At 46.0% G+C, this 20,728-nt stretch overlaps 8 protein-coding genes across 8 annotated transcripts; 7 read left to right on the forward strand and 1 right to left on the reverse strand.

Annotated features, from left to right (window-relative positions):
* Nucleotides 1–669: 669 nt before the first annotated feature.
* On the forward strand, nucleotides 670–1,859 carry FSST1_006617 (pectin lyase fold/virulence factor; the record flags this gene model as incomplete). The annotated part of the gene is made up of 2 exons (XM_083233003.1): nucleotides 670–1,386; nucleotides 1,440–1,859. 2 exons carry the CDS (start codon nucleotides 670–672, stop codon nucleotides 1,857–1,859), a joined length of 1,137 nt encoding a protein of 378 aa, XP_083090047.1.
* Nucleotides 1,860–2,435: 576 nt separating this feature from the next.
* On the reverse strand, nucleotides 2,436–3,543 carry FSST1_006618 (SGNH hydrolase-type esterase domain-containing protein; the record flags this gene model as incomplete). The annotated part of the gene is made up of 3 exons (XM_083233004.1): nucleotides 2,436–2,467; nucleotides 2,692–3,344; nucleotides 3,425–3,543. The coding sequence occupies 3 exons, from the start codon at nucleotides 3,541–3,543 to the stop codon at nucleotides 2,436–2,438; spliced, it is 804 nt and encodes a 267-aa protein (XP_083090048.1).
* Nucleotides 3,544–4,170: 627 nt separating this feature from the next.
* Nucleotides 4,171–5,112, forward strand: FSST1_006619 (PhzF family phenazine biosynthesis protein; the record flags this gene model as incomplete). The annotated part of the gene is made up of 1 exon (XM_083233005.1): nucleotides 4,171–5,112. One exon carries the CDS (start codon nucleotides 4,171–4,173, stop codon nucleotides 5,110–5,112), a length of 942 nt encoding a protein of 313 aa, XP_083090049.1.
* Nucleotides 5,113–5,678: 566 nt separating this feature from the next.
* FSST1_006620 (chondroitin AC/alginate lyase) lies at nucleotides 5,679–6,803 on the forward strand (the record flags this gene model as incomplete). The annotated part of the gene is made up of 2 exons (XM_083233006.1): nucleotides 5,679–6,309; nucleotides 6,364–6,803. 2 exons carry the CDS (start codon nucleotides 5,679–5,681, stop codon nucleotides 6,801–6,803), a joined length of 1,071 nt encoding a protein of 356 aa, XP_083090050.1.
* A 720-nt stretch (nucleotides 6,804–7,523) lies between these two features.
* On the forward strand, nucleotides 7,524–10,538 carry FSST1_006621 (uncharacterized protein; the record flags this gene model as incomplete). The annotated part of the gene is made up of 11 exons (XM_083233007.1): nucleotides 7,524–7,544; nucleotides 7,594–7,680; nucleotides 7,729–7,755; nucleotides 7,805–8,182; nucleotides 8,231–9,015; nucleotides 9,067–9,282; nucleotides 9,333–10,008; nucleotides 10,060–10,076; nucleotides 10,125–10,167; nucleotides 10,220–10,402; nucleotides 10,458–10,538. The coding sequence occupies 11 exons, from the start codon at nucleotides 7,524–7,526 to the stop codon at nucleotides 10,536–10,538; spliced, it is 2,514 nt and encodes an 837-aa protein (XP_083090051.1).
* Nucleotides 10,539–10,891: 353 nt separating this feature from the next.
* FSST1_006622 (uncharacterized protein) lies at nucleotides 10,892–13,204 on the forward strand (the record flags this gene model as incomplete). Its single annotated transcript, XM_083233008.1, has 4 exons — nucleotides 10,892–11,634; nucleotides 11,687–12,358; nucleotides 12,404–12,912; nucleotides 12,966–13,204. The coding sequence occupies 4 exons, from the start codon at nucleotides 10,892–10,894 to the stop codon at nucleotides 13,202–13,204; spliced, it is 2,163 nt and encodes a 720-aa protein (XP_083090052.1).
* Nucleotides 13,205–16,397: 3,193 nt separating this feature from the next.
* On the forward strand, nucleotides 16,398–18,092 carry FSST1_006623 (uncharacterized protein; the record flags this gene model as incomplete). Its single annotated transcript, XM_083233009.1, has 4 exons — nucleotides 16,398–16,800; nucleotides 16,852–16,863; nucleotides 16,916–17,505; nucleotides 17,553–18,092. 4 exons carry the CDS (start codon nucleotides 16,398–16,400, stop codon nucleotides 18,090–18,092), a joined length of 1,545 nt encoding a protein of 514 aa, XP_083090053.1.
* A 779-nt stretch (nucleotides 18,093–18,871) lies between these two features.
* Nucleotides 18,872–20,540, forward strand: FSST1_006624 (tetratricopeptide repeat protein; the record flags this gene model as incomplete). Its single annotated transcript, XM_083233010.1, has 2 exons — nucleotides 18,872–20,413; nucleotides 20,472–20,540. The coding sequence occupies 2 exons, from the start codon at nucleotides 18,872–18,874 to the stop codon at nucleotides 20,538–20,540; spliced, it is 1,611 nt and encodes a 536-aa protein (XP_083090054.1).
* Between the last annotated feature and the right edge of the window lie 188 nt (nucleotides 20,541–20,728).

Raw genomic sequence — 20,728 nt, forward strand, 5'->3', positions numbered from 1 at the left:
CATATAATGAGTAGTTCCCCACCAGAACCTTTGAAGTTAGTCGCGAAGCTAGATCGCCTTGAATATCCACTAAAGGAACTATCCCAGTTTACAACTACGATACATATTTCCAGGCTGAGAAATAGCGAATGCTTAGGCAATTTGACATTGATAGTTAAAACCCCGGTAATTATAAACAAAAGAATTTAACACATAGCGCACTGTATTCTCTCGATTCTCAAGACCTTTAATTGGGCTCGCCCTTGCATATATATTTCTATACGCGTATGTGCAGGCTCTATTAGTCTGACCCTTGAAACAGTGTTGTCCACAGGCTTGGATCTCGGCTGGACGGCACGCGCAAGCTTCTATGAGCTAGTAGTTAGTAATTATTGCAGTGGCACAGCTCATTTTGCCTCGCCCCAGTTATGTAGCCAGTCAAGATGCATCAAGCTTATGGTTGGTGGATGAATAGTATCAACGCCGTTGATAGATTCATCACTATTGTACATATATTCTCAATAATCCTCTACGCTGCTTTTCTGATTCTATTCAACATTTATCTTTCACTTTCGTTACTTGTCCTTCGTTTTCAGTCTTTCTTCACCCCAAACACGTCGGCAGCTGGAACTCCGGCCTTACACTCATTTATTCACACTCGTTTTCTAAAAACACATATCAGTCAGCAATATGCGTTTACTCAATGCATTTGTCGCCATCGCGGCGTTCCTTCCTACGTCCTTCGCCGCATTGCCTACTAAGGCCGAAGGTTTCGCTTCTGGTACTACTGGCGGTAAGGGCGGCCAAGTTGTTCGTCCTCGCAACAACCAAGAACTTGTCAACTATCTCAAGGACAACACCGCTCGAATTATCTACCTGGAGCGTACTTTTGACTTCAAGGGTACAGAGGGTACTGCATCCGAAACTGGATGCGCGCCCTGGGGTACTGGTACACACTGCCAGCTCTCCATCAACAAGAACAACTGGTGCACCAACTACGAACCTAACGCCCCCAAGGTCAATGTCAAGTACGACAAGGCCGGCTTGAACCCCATCATGGTTGGCTCCAACAAGAGCATCATCGGTGTCGGTTCTAAGGGTGTTATCAAGGGCAAGGGAATTCGCATGGCTAATGGTGTCAAGAACGTTATCGTTCAAAACATCCACATCACCGACCTCAACCCTAGCCTGGTCTGGGGAGGTGATGCTATTACCCTGGATGGAACCGATAACATCTGGATTGACCACTGCACTACTTCCTTGATCGGTCGCCAGCATATTGTTCTAGGCACTCAAGCTAGTGGCCGCGTCTCCATCACCAACAACAAGATCGACGGTCTCGACAGCTGGTCTGCTAGCTGCAACACTTACCATTACTGGGGTATTTTGTTCCTCGGATCCAACGACGTAAGTGTCCATATAAAACAATAACGAATGTATCAGTAACTAACATCTTATAGCTTGTTACTTTCAAGGGCAACTACATGTACCACGTCTCCGGTCGCGCCCCCAAGGTCGCTGGTAACACTGTTCTCCACGTTGTCAACAACTATTTCCACGACATTTTCGACCACGCATTCGAAGTCGAGGACAAGGCTCAGGTTCTCATCGAAGGAAACATTTTCCAGAACGTCAAGAACCCTTCCAAGCCTGGCAACAAGGGCCGTATCTTCAGCGTCCCTACCGCTGGTGCTGCTGGTGTATGCAAGGCTTCGCTCGGACGTGCATGCCAGATCAACGCTTTCGGAAGTTCTGGTACCATGCCTGGTGATGATTCCGGATTTCTCGGAAACTTCAAGGGCAAGTCTATTGCGGCTGCCGGCAGTGCCCAAACCGCCAAGAACGCCATGACACAGGCTGGATTCGGTGTCGCCGCTTAAGTGGTTGTGCTTTTGGAAGCGATTGGTGTGGTTTAATTTCGTTCTGGGGATGACATGATTACTGTAGGCGGTGGTTTGCGGTTGAAAATAATGCAGGGCACTGTTTTCACGTCGCCTAGATTTACAAGTTATTTATAACTATTGACTAAAAGTTTATAGCATAATCAGATAAGATTTTGTATGAACCCTTGTATTCCTTCAGCTCTTGTGGTCATTATTTGTAAGGTTTGTCCCAGTGCTCGCTTGCCATCTTCAGTGACCTAAGCATGATTTCTTGACATAAGGATATTTGTTATCATCGTCCCACTATAATTCCAGCATCTAGTGATTTCCTGTCGTAGTCATTGCAACTTTGGTCGCCGCTCGAACTACCCGCAGGCTAGTTGTCTGACCCTCTTGATTGATCTGTCCGAGACTAGATTTTTATCCACAAAGAAAGGGTAATATGGCGACTTATTCAACATATCGACGTTTACCAAGTTTTCAGTCGTTCAATATACTCATTGATATGACGGGTAGTGGTGTTGCTGGTCTACTATCATGGTCACGCCGTGGTCTTGAGTGCTGACTGGGTGGTTAGGCGTATAGAATGTTCTTGACTTTAGAAGCTATCGACTGCGCATTTCTAACCCCACTGTTGCCATATCCAATCAGAATGCGTGTACCTTCTTCCCGTATGAGACCTGAAACTAGCTGAGTCCCAAGTGGCCACACATTTCGTTCCAGATCACCATGCCCGTCTTGACCAGCTCATTTGTCCCCATACTTATAACTCCACTATCCTTCGATTCTATCCAACTACCGACTATCTGCATGGCAGACTGCAACTAACAAGATTGCTTGGGTGGAGCGTTGATAGCATTGCCAGTGGGGTTGATGAAAGCTCTCAGCTTACTAGTACCATCGCACTTGTTCTTGACCGCCTGGATGAAGCTCTGCGTGTTAAGCTTAGCCCCGTCCCAGTTGGTGTGAGTGTTGTCATTGGGAAAGTAAGTTTTGGCCTTGACGGGGCCAAAAGACTGAAATAAAGCGACAGAGTACTTGGTGTGGTCGATGAATTCGACTCCAGCAGCTTTAGCCACACTTTTAGCAGCATCTGCAAAAGGCCATTTCGACTGTAGCGTGTTGCCAGTCCAATAGTTCCGGTTAACCATACCAGAAATGATTGGCGTAGCTCCCTTGGCCTTGACATCGCCAATCATCTTGCGAAGGTACCAACCGAATGTGTGAACGACTTCGGTTTTGCCTGTTGTTGTGGTGACAGTAACAGTCTCTTCACCGGTTCCAGCCAGAGTGGCACGATCGGACGTTTTGGGGTCACCATCATCGTTGTGGCCCATTTCAATGATAACTATGTCGTCTTTGGCCGTGCTCGATAGTAAGGTGTTCCACAGCCCTTCATTGATAAAAGACCTGGTAGAGCGACCATTTCTCGCGAGATTCGAAACAGTCAAGCTCAAGTAGTCTTCGAGGTAAAATCCCCAACTGTGGGCCGGCAAGAAGTCATGTCAGCAATGATGATTGATAGAGGATGTATGCATTTACGCTTGGCCGACACCACTTACCCTTGTAGAGGATTTCCCGAGGCATAATTGGCAGTCGTGCTATCAGAACAAATAAGTACTTTTGCAGCCTTAGCGGATACTGCAAGCGATGCGGCAGTGAATAACTTGAAAAAATGCATGTTGCGAGTCTTGATATAAGAACAGGCGTGGATGGCATCTATTCAAGTACAATGGATAGCAGCATATCTTTATAGTTACTCGCCGTCGTATACACGGCTCACTTTCCCATGCAGAAACGGGATAAAGTCCTATTGGCGGGTAAATCATACATGATCGTAGCAACCCAAATTCCCTAATAGAACAGTTCGGAACGAACGGACTGTACTTAGTGTCCCAATCAAGCAGTCTGAGCCTCTGGGGCATAGACTATGGGTTTTAGTGTGAGTCGGTTATGAAACATGAAACGACTAGGATGCGGCAAAGGGATCATCATACTCAAGAACCCTTGCTTCCCCGCATTATACAAGTCTAGACTTTAGCGTCCCAATGGAAAACGGAGATAGCAAAGTAAGTAAGTTACTGTTCAATTTGTGAAATTCGGTAGCTTAGTAGGCCCCAAGCTAACAGCCATTTGACCAATGGCATGATGACTATTATATATAGAGTCTCTGGACAATTAGCTAGCTTGAAAAGGACCCATTAAGCTACCGAATCTCACAAATTCATACGGTAGTGATTACGATCACAATTGAGGAACAACTTTAAGCACTAGTAGATTTCCTCTCATCAATTACTTTAAAATAAAAATGAGTCTTACGTTTACTACTCTCGATGTCTTTACAAAGACTGCCTTTGAGGGCAATCCATTGGCTGTGGTAACAATCCCACCACCGAGCCAGTGTCCTCCCCTCACTCAAGACCAAAAACAACGCATCGCCCGCGAATTCAACCTCTCAGAAACTGTTTTTGTCCACGATGTTGGGAATCGATCCGAGTCAAGCAAGAGAAATATCGACATATTCACTCCGAAAGCGGAACTGCCTTTTGCTGGCCATCCAACAATCGGCACTGCAATCTTCCTCCGTTCCCAAGGTGTCAAGGCCATGATTGTGAAAGCAGGAGAAATTGACCTTGAATTCGATGACACTGGCTCTGCACGTGCCGCTATTCCACACAACGTTCGACTTCACGCCCATCGTCTCACTCAGCCCGAGTACGAAGCTGGTTCAGATGACAAGATCGCTCAAGTCGCTGCTGCTGAAGACGGCGCCCGACTGTTCAGCATTGTCAACGGAATGACTTTTGCGCTAATCGAATTGCAATCTCTGGATGTGTTGGGCGCTGCAAAGATTGGAGCAATGTCATACATCTCTGGAGACTTGCAAGATGAAGGGTGGAAACATGACTTCGACTCAAGAAGATACTACTTTGTGCTTCTCAACAACGAAAGATCGTCCGATGGGAATGCACTTGTACAAAACGTGCGAACAAGACTTGTCAAGCGCACAATGGAAGATCCTGCAACGGGAAGTGCTGCGTGTGCGTTGGCTTGCTATTTGGCAGTTCACAAGCTATCTGATGACTACATTCAATTTAGAACCACTCAAGGTGTTGAGATGGGTCGGGAAAGTCTGATTCTGGTTGATGTTGTGGTTGAGAAGAATGGCGATGGAGAGCGTAAGGTCAAAACCGTTCACCTTGGGGGTAATGCAGTAGAAGTCATGAGTGGAACACTGCGCATCCCTTAAGTACAGCCTTCTTATTCTATCATTTATAAATTGTTGTTTTGTCAACGTATATATGGAATGCTATAATTAAAAGCCTTGAATAGCTACGAGTATTAGTAGGTTATATAATTTGAAAGTAGGGACTAAAGGTACTTGGTATAAACCCAACCCAAGCACCCAAAGAAGAGGATTAGCAATGCAATAGGAGCAGCTAAGAAAGAGTTGGGTAAGTGAGCTTTAGAACTCTCAGGAAAATGGAGATTCTGTCAGACTCGCAAAGAAAACAATTTGACGTCAGTTGATGGTGATGTCGTCAATGTGGCTTTGGAGCGAACATATTGTCTGTTCTGATTGGCTACGGTCTGTCGTAATAGGACAATATTGGTGGAAACTAATATTCCGGATATAAAAAAAGAACTTACTACAGTTTTATAAATGCTTACCCTTGCATTAGTCTAGATTGGTAAGTAGACAGCTGCTGTAACCCTAACGAGACTAGTGTACAACGATGCGGTATAAAACAGCCACTAGGGCTATAATATTTATTGTAATTGGAGGTAGTGTTGCATGTTTATTTCAAGAACAAGATGAAGCTCCAATTCCTGATGCTGGGTTTGGAAGCTTCCTTTGCTCTTAAACCTGTACTTGCGGCGAGTGGTAGTAACGCAACTCCTTATCTTCCCATTCCAACCAACGCGCCCAAGACATGGGTTCATCCAGGAGTTTTCGTCTCCGGGCCGCAGCTCGACTACATTGCTAAGAGGATCGAAGGTAGAGAGAATCCTTGGACGGAGGCATTTGATTCCATGCTCAACACGTCGTACATGTCGCCTACGCGAACGGCCGAGCCATATGGGACAGTCGAATGCGGACCGACATCGACGCCCAACATTGGATGTTATCAGGAGCGCGAGGATTCCATGGCAGCATACATGAATGCATTGGCATGGTGGATTACAAAGGATAAGCACTATGCGGAGAAATCCATCCATTATATGGATGCCTGGTCTAGCACGATCCAAGGCCACAACAACAGCAACGCACCACTGCAGGCGGCCTGGTCGTCCGCTAATTGGGTACGTGCGGGTGAAATTATGCGTTCGAGCTATCAACACTGGCCCAAGAAGAGTATCAAGACGTTCTCTGACATGCTACGACACGCCTACATCCCCATGATCGAGAACGGTGCTCCGGGGAAGAATGGAAACTGGGAACTAGGTCAGTCCACTTCTTCTGTATATTGTTACTAACGGATCTGCTGATACTTCGTAGTGATGATTGAGTCTACTATAGGGGCTGCCGTCTTCCTTGAAGATGCAGCTCTGTATGAAAAGTCTTTGGGGTTATTCTCCGACCGGGTTCCTGCATACATCTACCTGACTTCTGATGGAAAGTATCCCGTGCAAGGCCGTGGTAAGATCAATACCACGGCGGAGATTATCAAATACTGGTATAATCAAAAAACCTTCCCAATTAGTGGCATCACGCAGGAGACGTGCCGAGATTTTGCCCACACCAGTTTTGGCATCTCATCCATCTCACACATCGCCGAGACGCTGCGTATCCAAGGTATGGACGTGTGGAAATCTACCGACGTTGGTGCGCGTGTCAAGGCGGCCCTCGAGTTACATACTGCACTGGATTCAAAAGAGAAACCCATTCCTGAGTGGCTGTGCAATGGCACTATTCCCGACACTATGAATCCAAGTTAGTGCCTATACAATTATCAAGAACATTAACTAGCCCGCTAACTTTAGCAGTGTTGGAGCCAGCTTACAATGCACTGGCCTTCAATTTAGGTCACAAAATGCCTTCTACTAAGAAGGTGTTATTGAGTCAGCGTCCAGCGGGGATTAGTGAACATCCACTATTCATTGGATTTGAAACACTGACAAATGCTGAAACGCCATTGTCCTTGAGGCAACGTGGTAGAAGTCGTGGTCGAAGTCTGCGTAACTCTTGAGCAAAGTCTTACTCCCATCGATGGCGTCTGAATTTACATATGATGTAAAGCCACTTCGATAGTAGTAATTAAACTCAGCTTAATTTCCCTAGATGTTGTAAATTGAGCGTGTTTGCTTAGCAAGTAAACTTGTTTCCAGCGGAAGTCCTTGGGTACAAACCTTAGCTTGAATCGATGTGTGGATCTGTGGATCAATTAGACCTTGCCTCTCACTTTCGGCGCCATTTCGCCGAAAGCCTTGATCAGTCAGATCGGTCGCCGCAATTGTCTAATTTCGCCGAATTTACAACTGAGATTTTAATTATCGATTTAAGTGCATCATAATGGAGCTATGATATGAACTTGATATAAGGACGGGATATATTAACTTGCGGCATACATACCCACGCCCTCAGTATAACTATCTCAACCGTTTACCACCGGCACAGAAGTCCGTCCATCTATCCTACACCCCAAGAAACCTGCAAGCATGCATTATACACCCCGCGAGGTAAGAAATACTGTAACTGACGGACTTTGTTGATACTAATTCCTTCAAGGTTGAGAAGCTTGTCTTTTCTCACGCCGGTCATCTTGCGCAGAAGCGACTGGCTCATGGAAAGAAACTGAACCATCTGGAGTCTAGTGTAAGTCAAACTTCCAAGAAAAGGATGTTTAAAGACTAACTCATCTAGGCTCTCATTGCTACCGTTCTTCAAGAGGTATTCTCAGTTTCCAAAATGCCGACTTTGATGTTGCTAACCTGATCAGATCATCCACAACGAAGATTACTCTGTCGCCGATCTCATGAAACTTGGCAAAGTGATTCTAGGCCGGCGACATGTCCACCCATCTGTGGTTGCTACACTTAAGCAAATGCAGGTTGAAGGCACATTTGAGACAGGAACTCATTTGATCACTATCCACAACCCAATCAGTACTGACAATGGCGACTTGAAGATGGCTTTCTATGGAAGCTTCATTCCAGTTCCACCTGCTGACTTGTTTCCGGCTATCAACGAGGCCGACTTTCATCCTTTGGCGATGCCAGGTGCTATCCGACCAGCGGAAGCTGGAGATATCATTCTCAATGTAGGGCGTGACCGAGTGAGAGTCACTGTCACCAACAAGGGAACTCGAGCCGTTCATGTAAGTCATGCAAACCCTTCACAAGTATCAAAATGACTAATCGTTCAGGTCGGATCTCACTTTCACTTCATGGAGACAAACCCCGATCTCGACTTTGATCGCGAAAAAGCCTACGGTTACCATCTAGATCTTCCAGCCGGAGAGTTTCTGCGCTTCGAACCCAATGAGCCCAAAACCATCAATCTCGTTCAAATTGGAGGCTCAAAAGTCATCCAAGGTGGGAGTGGTCTTGCCAAAGGTCCGGTTAACCGGAATAGCGCCCAGAACATCCTGCAGCAACTCCAACAGGCGGGCTATCTACACTCGCCTGAAGCGTTGAAGGATGAAAACGTTATTCAGCCATGCTCAATGAGTCGAGACAAGTATGCCTCTGCTTATGCCCCTACGACAGGTGATCTGATTCGTCTTGCATCTACTGACCTTTGGGCAAAAGTTGAGAAAGACTACACGTTTTATGGCGACGAGTGCACATTGGGTTGCGGCAAGACTATTCGTGATGGCATGGGAGCCGCAAGCGGCTGTGCTGATGCTGATTGTCTTGACTTGGCTATCATCAACGCTGTCATCATTGATTGGACTGGCATTTTCAAGGCTGACATTGGTATCAAAGACGGTACCATTGTTGGCATTGGAAAAGCTGGTAACCCTAATACGATGGATGGTGTTTCTAGCAACATGGTAATTGGATCAAACACGGACATCATCGACGCCGGTGGTAAAATCGTTACCGCTGGTGCAATTGACACTCATGTCCACAATATTTGTCCCCAGCAGGCATTCGAGGCGATCTCATCCGGTGTGACGACTCTTTTTGGAGGCGGTACCGGACCAAGGTACGTGTGAGCCCCTCAACACAATTTTTACTTTGATACTGACGTAAACAGCACCTCGTCTACTGCTGTCAATGGCACCGCGAGTAAAAAGTACATCCGACAAATGATGCAAGCTTGTGATCAGCTACCTGTCAATTTTGGCCTCGTCGGAAAGGGTAGCGACTCCGAGAGGGTCGGTCTCCTCGATCAGATCAACGCGGGCGTTATTGCCCTGAAGCTGCATGAGGATTTTGGATGCACGCCCTCGACAATTGACAACTGTCTGAAGTGAGTTACCCATCCCCACTAGAATGTATCATGTTAACGCTTGATCATAGTGTCTGCGAAGAACAAGACATCCAATGCCATATCCATACCGATGGCCTCAACGAAGCGGGCTTTCTCGAACACACAGCAGCAATCTTTAAAGGCCGTAGCATTCACGTGTACCACGTCGAAGGCGCAGGTGGCGGCCATGCGCCCGACGTTATCAAACTTGTCGCGTATCCAAATGTGCTTCCTAGCAGCACGACTCCCACTATGCCTTTCACTACCAACACGATTGACGAGCATATCGACATGGCTGCCAACTGCCACCGCCTTTCAAAGGACAATCCTGATGATGCCTCATTCCTCAAGAACCGTATCCGAGAGGAGACTATTTCGGCTGAGGATATTCTTCATGATATCGGAGCGATTAGTATCATGTCTTCAGACTCTCAGGCCATGGGTCGTTCAGCAGAGGTACTGATGTGCACTTGGAGGGCAGCGCACAAGAACAAGGTCCAACGCGGAGCTCTGGCTGAAGACAAAGATACTGGTGCGGACAACTTCCGTATTAAACGATACATCAGCAAGTACACCATCAATCCTGCCATTACGCAAGGAATCAGTCATGTTGTTGGTAGTGTTGAAGCAGGGAAATTGGCCGACTTGGTCATTTGGGATCCTGCTGAGTTTGGGACGAAGCCATTCCAGGTTCTGAAGAAGGGATTTATCACGTATGCACAGATGGTAAGTTCGTTTTCCCCATGACCTAACACGGTTACTAATATCTTCATACAGGGCGATCCCAACGGAGCGTAAGACTTCACCGTCCCTCATCATGGTAGAATGCTAACTCTTTGCAGTGTTGCAGATGTCGAACCTTTGATCGGCCGACCGATGTATGGAGTGAGTAATTTATTACAACGATTTAATGAGTCATTGCTGACTGATCTCCCAGGCCCTCCACCCCGAGTCGAGCGTCATGTTTGTCTCTCAAGCAAGCATTTCACAGAGCGGAGACGTTCACTCGTACAATCTCAAAAAGCAGATTGAAGTTGTCAAAAACTGCCGAACGGTAAAGAAGAGTGATCTCAAGTTTAACAATGCCACACCGAAAGTTGAAGTTGATCCTGAGACTTTGGTAAGTACTTTCCAACGCTGATGTTAACTTCTGCTAATTCCTCGTTTCTACTCAGGTTGTCACTTGCGATGGAATGGCGCTAAAGTCGGAGCCGGCGAGTTCTCTTCCTCTGACCAGGCAATCGTTCTTGTACTAGACAGTTACAGAAGAATAATTTGCTTGCCATAGTTTTGGATTTGGTACATAGCTCTATACATATTACAATTAAGAACTACAATTACTACGACATCTTTTGTTTGAATGCCATTGAAGCAAACGAGCTTCTACCTTGAGATTAGTGGTTGTGCAAACCACTAGCCCGTTGAGGTGTAGCGGCACAGTTAGCATTGAACGCGCCAAAACAGGGCACGTACCGCAGCACAAACAGTGTCGGCTCTGACTTAACACTATTAGCTTTTAAACTTCGACTCTTCTTAACCAGATCAGCCGTACTTGAACCTCACTCAATATCTAACCCATTGCATTGCTCATCCAATTTCTACCCTCGACATGGACAATAGCGAAGTAGACGATGGCAGTACTCACAACACACCCAGTACACGCATCTATCGACTCCATAATAGGCGTCGACCTTGTGATCAATGCCGTGCCCGCAAAGTTCGATGTCAAATCGAGGATGGCAAACCGCACTGCCGTCGATGCGCGCAGTCTCAGACTCAATGTACTTTCGAAGGTCAATCAAGACGCACGACGCGATATAGCAGGGCTAGATCTGTCTCCAGCAGTGCTCATTCACCTACTCTCAATCATGCCCCCCATGATGATACTTTGGGTCTTGACAACTCTTTCGGTATAGAACAGGTTTCTGCCGAACAGAACTCAGCTTCTGATGGACCAACTATATTCGCAGCCACTGCTTCGGTATTCCCGCACGAGACCGAGGTCCCGTATCATCAAGCACAAACGCTTGGTAGTGTCACAGCTTCAACGCAGCTTCAATTCTCAAGGTCACTGGATGATATACAGGGACAGACATCAATCCTTCTGGGATCCTCTTCCGAGTCTGACCCGTGGCTACTACGTCATTGTCAGTTCGACGAGTATGGGCTTAGAAGCTTCTATGGTCTACAGTTTCGCAACATTGGTGGAGTTCCAAACTGGCAGAAGATTCCTGTGCACTTTATCGTGACTCCAAAGGTGACAAATGAGACGAGTTTCAACAAGATCATATCTTTGAGATCCAGGCTGAATGGACTCATTCCTGTATCATGGGGCATCAGGCTTACCAAGCTGTAGGTTAAACTACAGTGATCTTCACAATTTCAAATACTAACTCAATTCCAGCTTCTACAAACATGTCTACCCTCTGATGCCTATGATATCTTCAACTTACTTCAGCCAGGAGTTACTCAGTAACCCAATCCCTGGGCCGGATGCCCTTGAACATGTTCCTTGCCATTTACTAAGCGCTATTTATGGTCTCGCTTTGCCTTTTGCTCGAAACGATGAGCACCTCTCCATCATTGAAATGCAAGAACAGTTACCCACCAAAGACGTCTGGCACATTGTACAAGAAAGCCTACAAGAACACCTACGAAATCCAGATCTCAGTGTTTTGCAGGCAGGCATCATGTACCTCCATGCCACTACGAATCACAATTTCACCACCACACCAGACGCGTTCAAGTGGACTTGGCTGGGCACTTTGGTAGGGATAGCACAGAATCTAGGTTTACATCTTGAGACTCGTATGTGCGCCGTTCCTGCCGAAGAAAAGCAGCTGCGTGCACGCCTGTGGTGGGCTTTGTACACTGAGGACAAGTGGTTATCACTACTTATGGGTCGTCCTCCGTACATTTCTGAAGATGAGTGGGATGTTGGTGAATTGGAAGAAAATGACTTTACCATTCCTTTAATTACTCCATGTACAGATACTGGACATGCTGAGTTGACGAGGCCATTTCGGGATATGGCTCGCCTCTCGGTAATTGCACGCTCGGTGCAGTCTTCCTTCTAGTATGTCAATCGCTCCTCTGATTCCATGAGCTAACTTTTTTGTAGTTCGTTGAAAGCGTCGCAAATGCTTTCTGAGAACCTGTCACTTTCTATTCAGACAGCACAACCCATATTCGAACAACTGAGCTCATGGCGCGCTTCGGTACTAGCCCCAGAGTCACCAACAATAACAAGTAACAATGGCATGCTCAACGACAAGGCATCATATCCAGCAGCAGTACTCATCGCACACGCAACCTTGGTCACGTATGTCTGGAGAGCGCTTCTACGTCCCATCGTGCCATCAGCTGTACCGCCACTCGTTGTCGATGATCAACAGCTTGCTGAAGCATCTCTTTTTATGGAGCTACACTCGCGTGATGTAGAGAACTTTTGCTGGGATATACCGGATCTCTCGCATCTTGAATTACCACTAAGGAGCTCCGTCGATGGAACTAGGTCACATGATACAGTCATTCAGAACCTCCATCAGTCTTCCTTGGCATGGGCTACGAGTCTGTCAAGTCTGGTCAAGAACCTATCACCTCCTCGTTTCCACGAGTTTTGGTATTCTTGTGAGTATTGGCCATATTCCGTTCTTCTCAGGACTCTGCTGAAATCTATCAAGGGTCGAATGTCTGTTTCGCCGTTATGTCAAGTTTTGCCATGGTTGTCTTTATCCAATCACCTACACAAGAAGCGGGGGCGAGGTCCAAGGAGATGCTGATAGCCTGGCGTCAAATTATCAGGGACCAAAGCAAAGTGTCTTCATTGTTGCTACTGACGTTGGCGCGAATCGATGGTTACTTTGCCGCTGGTCTTTCTGACGTCTTTTCGCTGCCAGCCCATGTCGAAGCAGCGCTTTGACCCTAGCGTTCGGTGGAATCGGCGAAAGTCTATATACGTCACTTTTCGGCGAGATATTCGCCGAGCATTATTCGCCGAAACCCACTATCATACGCTACAGCTCGCTGAATTATTATCCAAACAGCAATACTATAAGTTCCTTCACTCAATTTAAACCAGTAGTCACTTACTTTCAGCTACCTACCCACTGTTAAAAGTTATCAATACTTGCGAAGATGGATCGTTATGTGGATTTACAGACTCCTTACACCTCCAGTTCCTTGCCCCAAAACGGATGCCGTTGTGTAGGCTGCAGTTTCACTGGGCCACGCATTCATCGACCAACGCAGGATCTTCCTCCACCTTACTCAAACGTCGTGGGATCTCACCATCGGGGAAACTCCAAACCTGTCAACAGAACCTGGAAAGAGACAAAGTTCAAAGCTATGATTACTCGAATTTTCCGTCGGGGTATATAGGTATGTCCGTTTCCTCTCAAAAGGGTATCTTGAATCTTACCAAGACTTCGAGGATACGATAAGGCTTAGTCAATAACTTTTATAAGCGTACAAGGCGATGACCGGAGGCATAGCTGTTTACGAAAGATGTGTGTCAGACGAGACAAGAGGTAGGACATGAAATGCAATATCTACCACGTCAGCAAGTAGTCATAGAATGCAACAAGTAATATTTACTTACCAAGATCATGCTGCATTAAAACAATGGCTTGTGTGGTGCCGATGTGCTCTTTGTGTTATTTTTTCTCTTGTCTCATAGGTGGCCGACTTATATTAGCAATATTATCATGTAACTCTTCAAGCCTGTGGCTCTACTGCAAACACTACTGTTCACACACTGTTGAGTTATCGAATCTACTGTTAAGCGTGCGGCTTTTTTTAGAGTGTCAGCTGCCCCAAAACAAACCAATAAAAAAGTTCATGGCAATCGATGGAAAAGAAAGCTGCTGCATATTCTCGATCAACATCCAAGTGAATATAATAGGTCGAAACCACGCAATGGGGGCCGCTTTCAGCTATGTATATAACATGTGGCCTCAGCTATGGACTATCACCTTCTCGATGAAGTACCTAACCCATCGGGGTAATGAAAAATATGGTCAGAAAAGTATGACCTGACTGAGGTTACGATGGCTCGGTCAGGTAGTGTTACCGCTTCTGTTTTGCTTATTGGTAAATGGGGCAACCATCTTCTAAATCGTGCAGGAATTGCTCATTATAAGGCAGATTAAGAGGCAGACTTAAGTCAAAGCCCAGGCTAGGTAGAGACAATAAATTCGTTTTATGCCGCCCTATTGATCATAGAACTCCATTTTTGCCCAGGCAGCATCATGACGAATATTCCTCTTCAATATAAAACCTTCCAATACGAGGCACTTCCATCCCCGACCTCTGTAAGCCTCCTCCGGCCAGTCAATCTACTACAAACCCCAGACGTAGCTTCTATCAACGGAGTTCTCCTGCTACAATTTGTGCTTGAACCCTCAGAGCTCAATGACCGACTTGTTTACGACGCCTTATCTTACACTTGGGGAAACCCGAAATCTGTCCGACACGGATTGCCTGACGAATACGCTACTCAGCATGCACATGTCATAGTTGTCAATGGTCGTCTACACTATATCACAAGGAATTTCGATCTCGACATTAATAGGTAGTAACAAGGAGTCTGCCGGTCAAAGTCAGGAGATGAGGGCAGAGGAGGAATCTTATTTGTTGATTTCTGTACTTTACTAGCAAATGCAAGCAAATGCAAGCCTAAGCCTCTTAATAACTCTAATATTCAATATAATATCTATATTAATTAAAAACTTATTATTTTAAAATAAAGTTCTCTTAATAACTGAATTTCCTACCAAGAATATATATATTAGGGCAATAACTAAACTCTATAATGAGGGTTATATAGAAGAAGCTTCTGAGCTATATACATAGTAGCTGTTTCTTCCTCCTCCAATTATCAATCCACTAAAATCATGCCAATACTAATATAACAGTCAGTCAATCGTGGTCCCCTTTGATCCATAGTACTAATCGTGTCGCAGATGCGGTACATCTACCCCCCGGTCGTCCGGCTAGATCACATGAGGAGGAATCTTATAGGTTTCATTTGATGCGACATATGAGGGGACGTTGTATGATGAGAACAGAACTAGGCTACTTGGGGATATCATCTAAGGAGATGAGGCCGCAGGGCTGTGTGGTAATTATTGCCGGGGGGCGGACATCGTTCATTCTTGGTCAGGTGAGCGCAAACCAATTTACATTTGTAGGCGAGGCTTACCTCAATGGGATGATGTACGGAGAGTGGTTCGAAGGGAAAGATTGCAACTTTCAACCCGTTGAGATCAGATAGCAAGGTCTTTCTTTTAAATACTCTTATCCTTATGACAATCTACCTAAGTAAGTAAATGGTGTAACACTCTTGTATTGCTACTTATCAAACAGACCTAAATCAGGATGCGCTTAGTATCAATCGGCTTAGTTCACCCAACAAGGATCAGAAGGTGCTCAATGACTGAGGGTCAATCGCATGGTATGGGAGTAGATCAAGAAACAGGAGCACTTCTGCTTACTTGTTGTGCGCTTTCAACATCTATTTAGTTGGCGGCTGATGCTTGTGAGGTAGACACCACGAGTAACGTTTGGGCAGCTTCGCCGAGGTTATTGCATGGTGGCTTAGCAAATAACCTTGTTTCCGTAGAAATCCTTAAGCGCCAACCTTATTTCAACCCTATCCATATTCCAATCAGACCGTGTCGCGCTCTTGTTTATGATCCCGATTTATGGCTGTCCTTAATATGCAGGCAAAAGGGGCGGAGCATTTCCACCGGAGCACTTCCATCTGTGTGTTGGCTGAACTGAGCTAGGGTCTCAATTGTGAGACCCCAGTCTGTGTGTATTGTGTCATGTGGCACTGGACCTATCTTTATCCACTTAAATGGTTGCAATAGACGCGCAGGGGTGATGAACAGCGAATGAGAATGCATTTAACCTGGTCAAAGTAAATAAGGCTCTGGGGGCACATTCAGCTGGTCTTGTAAGCTAACAATCCGGGGAATAATCAATAGTGCGATCCTCGAGAGATTTTTGTGCGGCTGATCAATTATTCAATACATAAAAGCTTCTAAACAGCCACTAAATTGTTGAAGACAGCAATCTCGAGAACAGTCATTTGTCAATCGGCCATCTCAGCCATGTTTCTTCGCTACTTTCTTTCGTTGGCGTTAGTCAATCATGCCTTTGCCTACACAATCCATGGTGATTTTTTCACCACTCGCAGAGGTGATGCAAAGCGCGACAGCGAAACCCCGGTAGTTTTCAACCAAACCGACCCAGTATTGATGTGCCAGTCTCCCTTCGGCGACAGCGCTGAAGAGAACGTAAAACTCTGGTATGGCACCGCCGCTGATTATGAGCTCGACACATTCATCTCACGAAACAACCCCGACGACCCAAATAGAGAGCACAAATTCGAAGCCGGTACCGGAAGAGGTTGGTTTGAGAAGCTGAAGCAGACTGTGTTTAAACTCGACGGCGAGATGCCAAACTGTGCTCAGGCTGGCTCGGGTACCTGTCACGTCGCAGGCGAAGTTTGCTGTAAGTTCAAAACAACTCTTTAACTCGCAAGTATTTTACTGACTTTATTAGATAAACTCATACGTGAGCAATTAATGGAGATGAAAGTATTCAGGCAGTGACTAACTGATAATAGAAAAGGTTAATCCTCAACATCCAGACGGTCCAAGAGATGGATACGGAAATGCCCGAGCATACTGGGTTCTCAAACAAGTCGAGACGTTGCACGGAGTATTTGGCAAAATCCACGAAGAGCTTGTTCAGAACTCTGCCATCAATGCAAGTCTCAGACTAGACATAATCAAGAACGACTTTGAAGCACCACCCGAAACATATGCCAACATATGGTCACAATTATCAACTTCTCTCTCTTTTGCCAGTGCGTACGGCATACCTAATGGTGGTCTTTTCGGCTTCGCCAGTGGTTTGTTCGGTATAGTGGGCTTATTTGCGGAAAAGGCACCACAAAAGCCTGATGGTATGGTTGATCTTAATGAGATCATGTCTGCTTATTTTTCAGGCCTATCCAGCTCCATCCAGGACATATTGAAAGATGCTCTTGGTTATGGAGACCAGAGAAATCTTCCAGAGTCTACTTTGACTCGAAAGCCTGGAACGATCAACCAAGCTGCCATGTTCTTTAATGAGGGGAAATGGCTCTTTGGAAATGATGATGCTATGGGCTCACAATTGGATGAGATTATCAAGCGATCTAGCTCATTTGTTGTAAGTTACTCCGTTTCTTAGTTTTTGTCATACTAAATCCAGTGCAGGAACAGCGTTTAGTCATGCAAGCAATCACACGAAAGAACAGCTTCATTACCGTCTGGGACAGTCGATATGGAGAGCCTGTCAGTGAAGAATACTGTAACCAGCGCCGCGAAGCCTACAAGACTGCCATCTGGAAACCCGACTTTGAAGACGGCAAGTGTGTCGAACTTCTCTCTCTACCAAAGAACCCTCCAGGAAGCGCTTGGCCTGACACCAACTGCGAAATCACGGGGAGTGATATGGAGCCTTGTCATCGTGAGCCTGGACGTCCTACCAAGGACTGGATGGACAAGGCGATAGACAAGTATGGGGTTAACATGGAGATGGTCATCAACAGTGCAGTTGAGTGCGCCTTCAATGATCCTCGAGAGCCTGAATACAAAGATGTTCAGTTGAGTGGTGGTACTCCTCATTGTTTCTTCAATTTGCCTGTCAAGAGAGGGAAATGGGACGTTGGGAACAGAAGAGCGAAGGATCCCGAGACACGCAAGTGGGTTGTGATGTCGAAATGGGCTTCTCTAGATGATATATATAAGCCCTAGTTTAGCGATCAACGACCTGTGCAGATAGACTGGATAAGACTTTAATTCGGCATCGAGTTGACTAATGTCCTATGAACCATACTACGCTATTTTCTGACGCACCAATAATAAGTAAGCTGAAGATAACGTTCAGGTCAGGCTCAGCAGCGTCATGGAATAATTTGGTCTGCAGGGCCTGAAAATAGATAGGCAGCTGCTGATCGACAGCAGGGCGGCCAATCACGACAACTGCCATAAGCTCAGCAAACTGCTTCGCCTCGCAGACTTGGCGTAATAGGACGTTCAATATTCAATGAAGTTCACACTACTCATTTTCAAATAATAGGTGAAAATCGTAGAATCAACAGTGGCTCGATATATAGACGCCGAGTCGAGTTCCATATTGGCTATGACCTTCTAAGTTGTAACGGTGATCCTTCCGCCCATGTGAGTATATTGAACTGACAGAAGAGTGCCGCCTAATTGAAGCTGGTCTGACGTACATCATCAAAGTACTCGCATGACTAATACTTGAGTTCCCCAAGAATAAATAGAAAGGCTCTGGACTTGCAACAGCCATGTCGCTTACCATAGAAATGTGTTCCCCGCATTGCCTCAGGGATGATATTATCGCGCCAATATACTAAAAGTCTGATGCGTGACGCATTAATTCCCGCATTTGTCCTACCATAAGCCCCGGGCCGAAGCCATTCTTTGCACCAAAAATTATTATTCGATCCAAATAGTATAGCATTACTGCGACACTACGCTACAAGTTAGCTAGCACCCTAAATCGCAATATGGACAAGGCGGTCCATGACCTCATGAATGATACCAGAGAGGCTGTGCAAGAGCCACCGGTACTCCTCAACGCAGAAGATTTCTGCGCTCTGCTCCCGATTCCAAACGATCTGACATCCACCGGCCGCCAATTCGACACCGAGTGGAAGAGACTAATGAACAAAGGCCGGGATTATAACTTGTGTTCCAAGACCGAAGATGCGTATAAAGTCTACGAAGAGGCACTGAGACTATGTGAATCATCTGGTCCACCGAATCAAAATCATTACAGAGAACTGGTGCAATTCGAACTTGGATATACATATAGACGGTTTGGAAGACATGAGATGGCTATGAAGTGCCTGGAAGCGGCGCTTAAAGACATGGGAAGTTGCGAGCACTATATCGAGGTTACTGGCGAACTAGGTGTGGTATACCGTTATCTGAACCGCATTGGCGACGCGAAAGCTATGTTCGAGGCACAGTACGAAAAGGCAACATTGCTCGAATTCGAACGTGAAATTTGCCGCTCCGTCGGAAATCTAGCCATTGTCAATTATGAGCTTGCTCTTCGATCTTTGGACACGGCAATCGAGCAACTAAATGAGCGGGTTGAGCGCGCTAAAAGTCTTAAGGCAACAATTGGCCCTGAAGCTGGAGACGAGATGCGAATGGCTAAAAATTTGGAATGCATCGGTCATGGTCGTCTCTCACTCTGCCATGCCGCCAAAGGCGACATCAAACTTGCTATAGATGCAGGAAAGAAAGCAGTCGAGACTGCCGAGGAAGTTATTGGCGGAAATGTCACTAAGTCGAAGGATCCAACAGTCGTTGCCTCGGCACGACTTTTCTATGGTAGAGCTCTTCTATCAGGGGGTCAGCGTCAAGAAGCGATGGAGCAATTCGATCGAGACAACGAATGCACGGCCGCGATTTCGTTATGTAAAGAGCCTTCAGAACTACACCGTCAATTCTTACGACAGCTGGTCGAGGCTGGCGCAAGTATGAGTCTTGTCGACGAGCACAATTATTCCGCGCTAGACTATGCCGTATTTAACAATGATGAACGGAGCCAAGAGATCGTGATGGACAGGCTTAAACAAACATACAGCACATCAAAAGTCCAACAGTTGCGGTATGAAGCACAACTTCGACGTGGCTATCGCAAGCTATTTCAAGAAACACTACGACCAGTGCTCATTCATAGCCAGAGCGAGCCTAAATGTTTCAGAAAGATGAGGCTGGTGTATTCTGAAGCACTCGCTGCAGATAAGTGGACGAGAAATGAGTTTGATAATTTTAAGTTCATGCGATACCAAGATTTCGTGAGGTTTGGCTGCCTCCAGACGTACTCCGAGGATTCAGCGCGGCTGCTTGTCAACTCCAATGACAAGGACACCGAATCTGCTTTTGTTATATTCTTTTCGTATAGATGGATTGAGAGTTCATCTCAGCTTCCTGATAACACTGCGAACACTCAATATCGCCGGATGGTGAAAGCAATCGAACAACTTTTGGAACAGCATCAAGAGGTGGACAGGGCAAACGTTGGCATCTGGGTGGTAATAAAACTGAGCATTATCCCCTACCTACAGTTACAAGTTGCTAACAGCTCTCAAGGACTATTCGTGCATCAACCAAAAAGACTCTTCGTCGGGTGTCCACGCTCTGCCGATGATTCTTGCATAGTGCAACGCCGTAATCAGTCTTGTCGACGACACATTCTACACACGTGCCTGGTGTTCCTTAGAAACGTTGTTAATCCAGAGGCTAAAACAATCCTATGGCGTCCATCAATGGTATGAACAGGTTCCTCTGAATGGAGAAGGTGGGTGTGAGGGCTGGGAGCTTAGAATTGCATCGGTTGATAACAGAAT

This window comes from Fusarium sambucinum, chromosome I (assembly GCF_050947815.1).
Source record: "Fusarium sambucinum isolate potato_lamoka chromosome I, whole genome shotgun sequence".
NCBI lineage: Eukaryota > Fungi > Ascomycota > Sordariomycetes > Hypocreales > Nectriaceae > Fusarium > Fusarium sambucinum.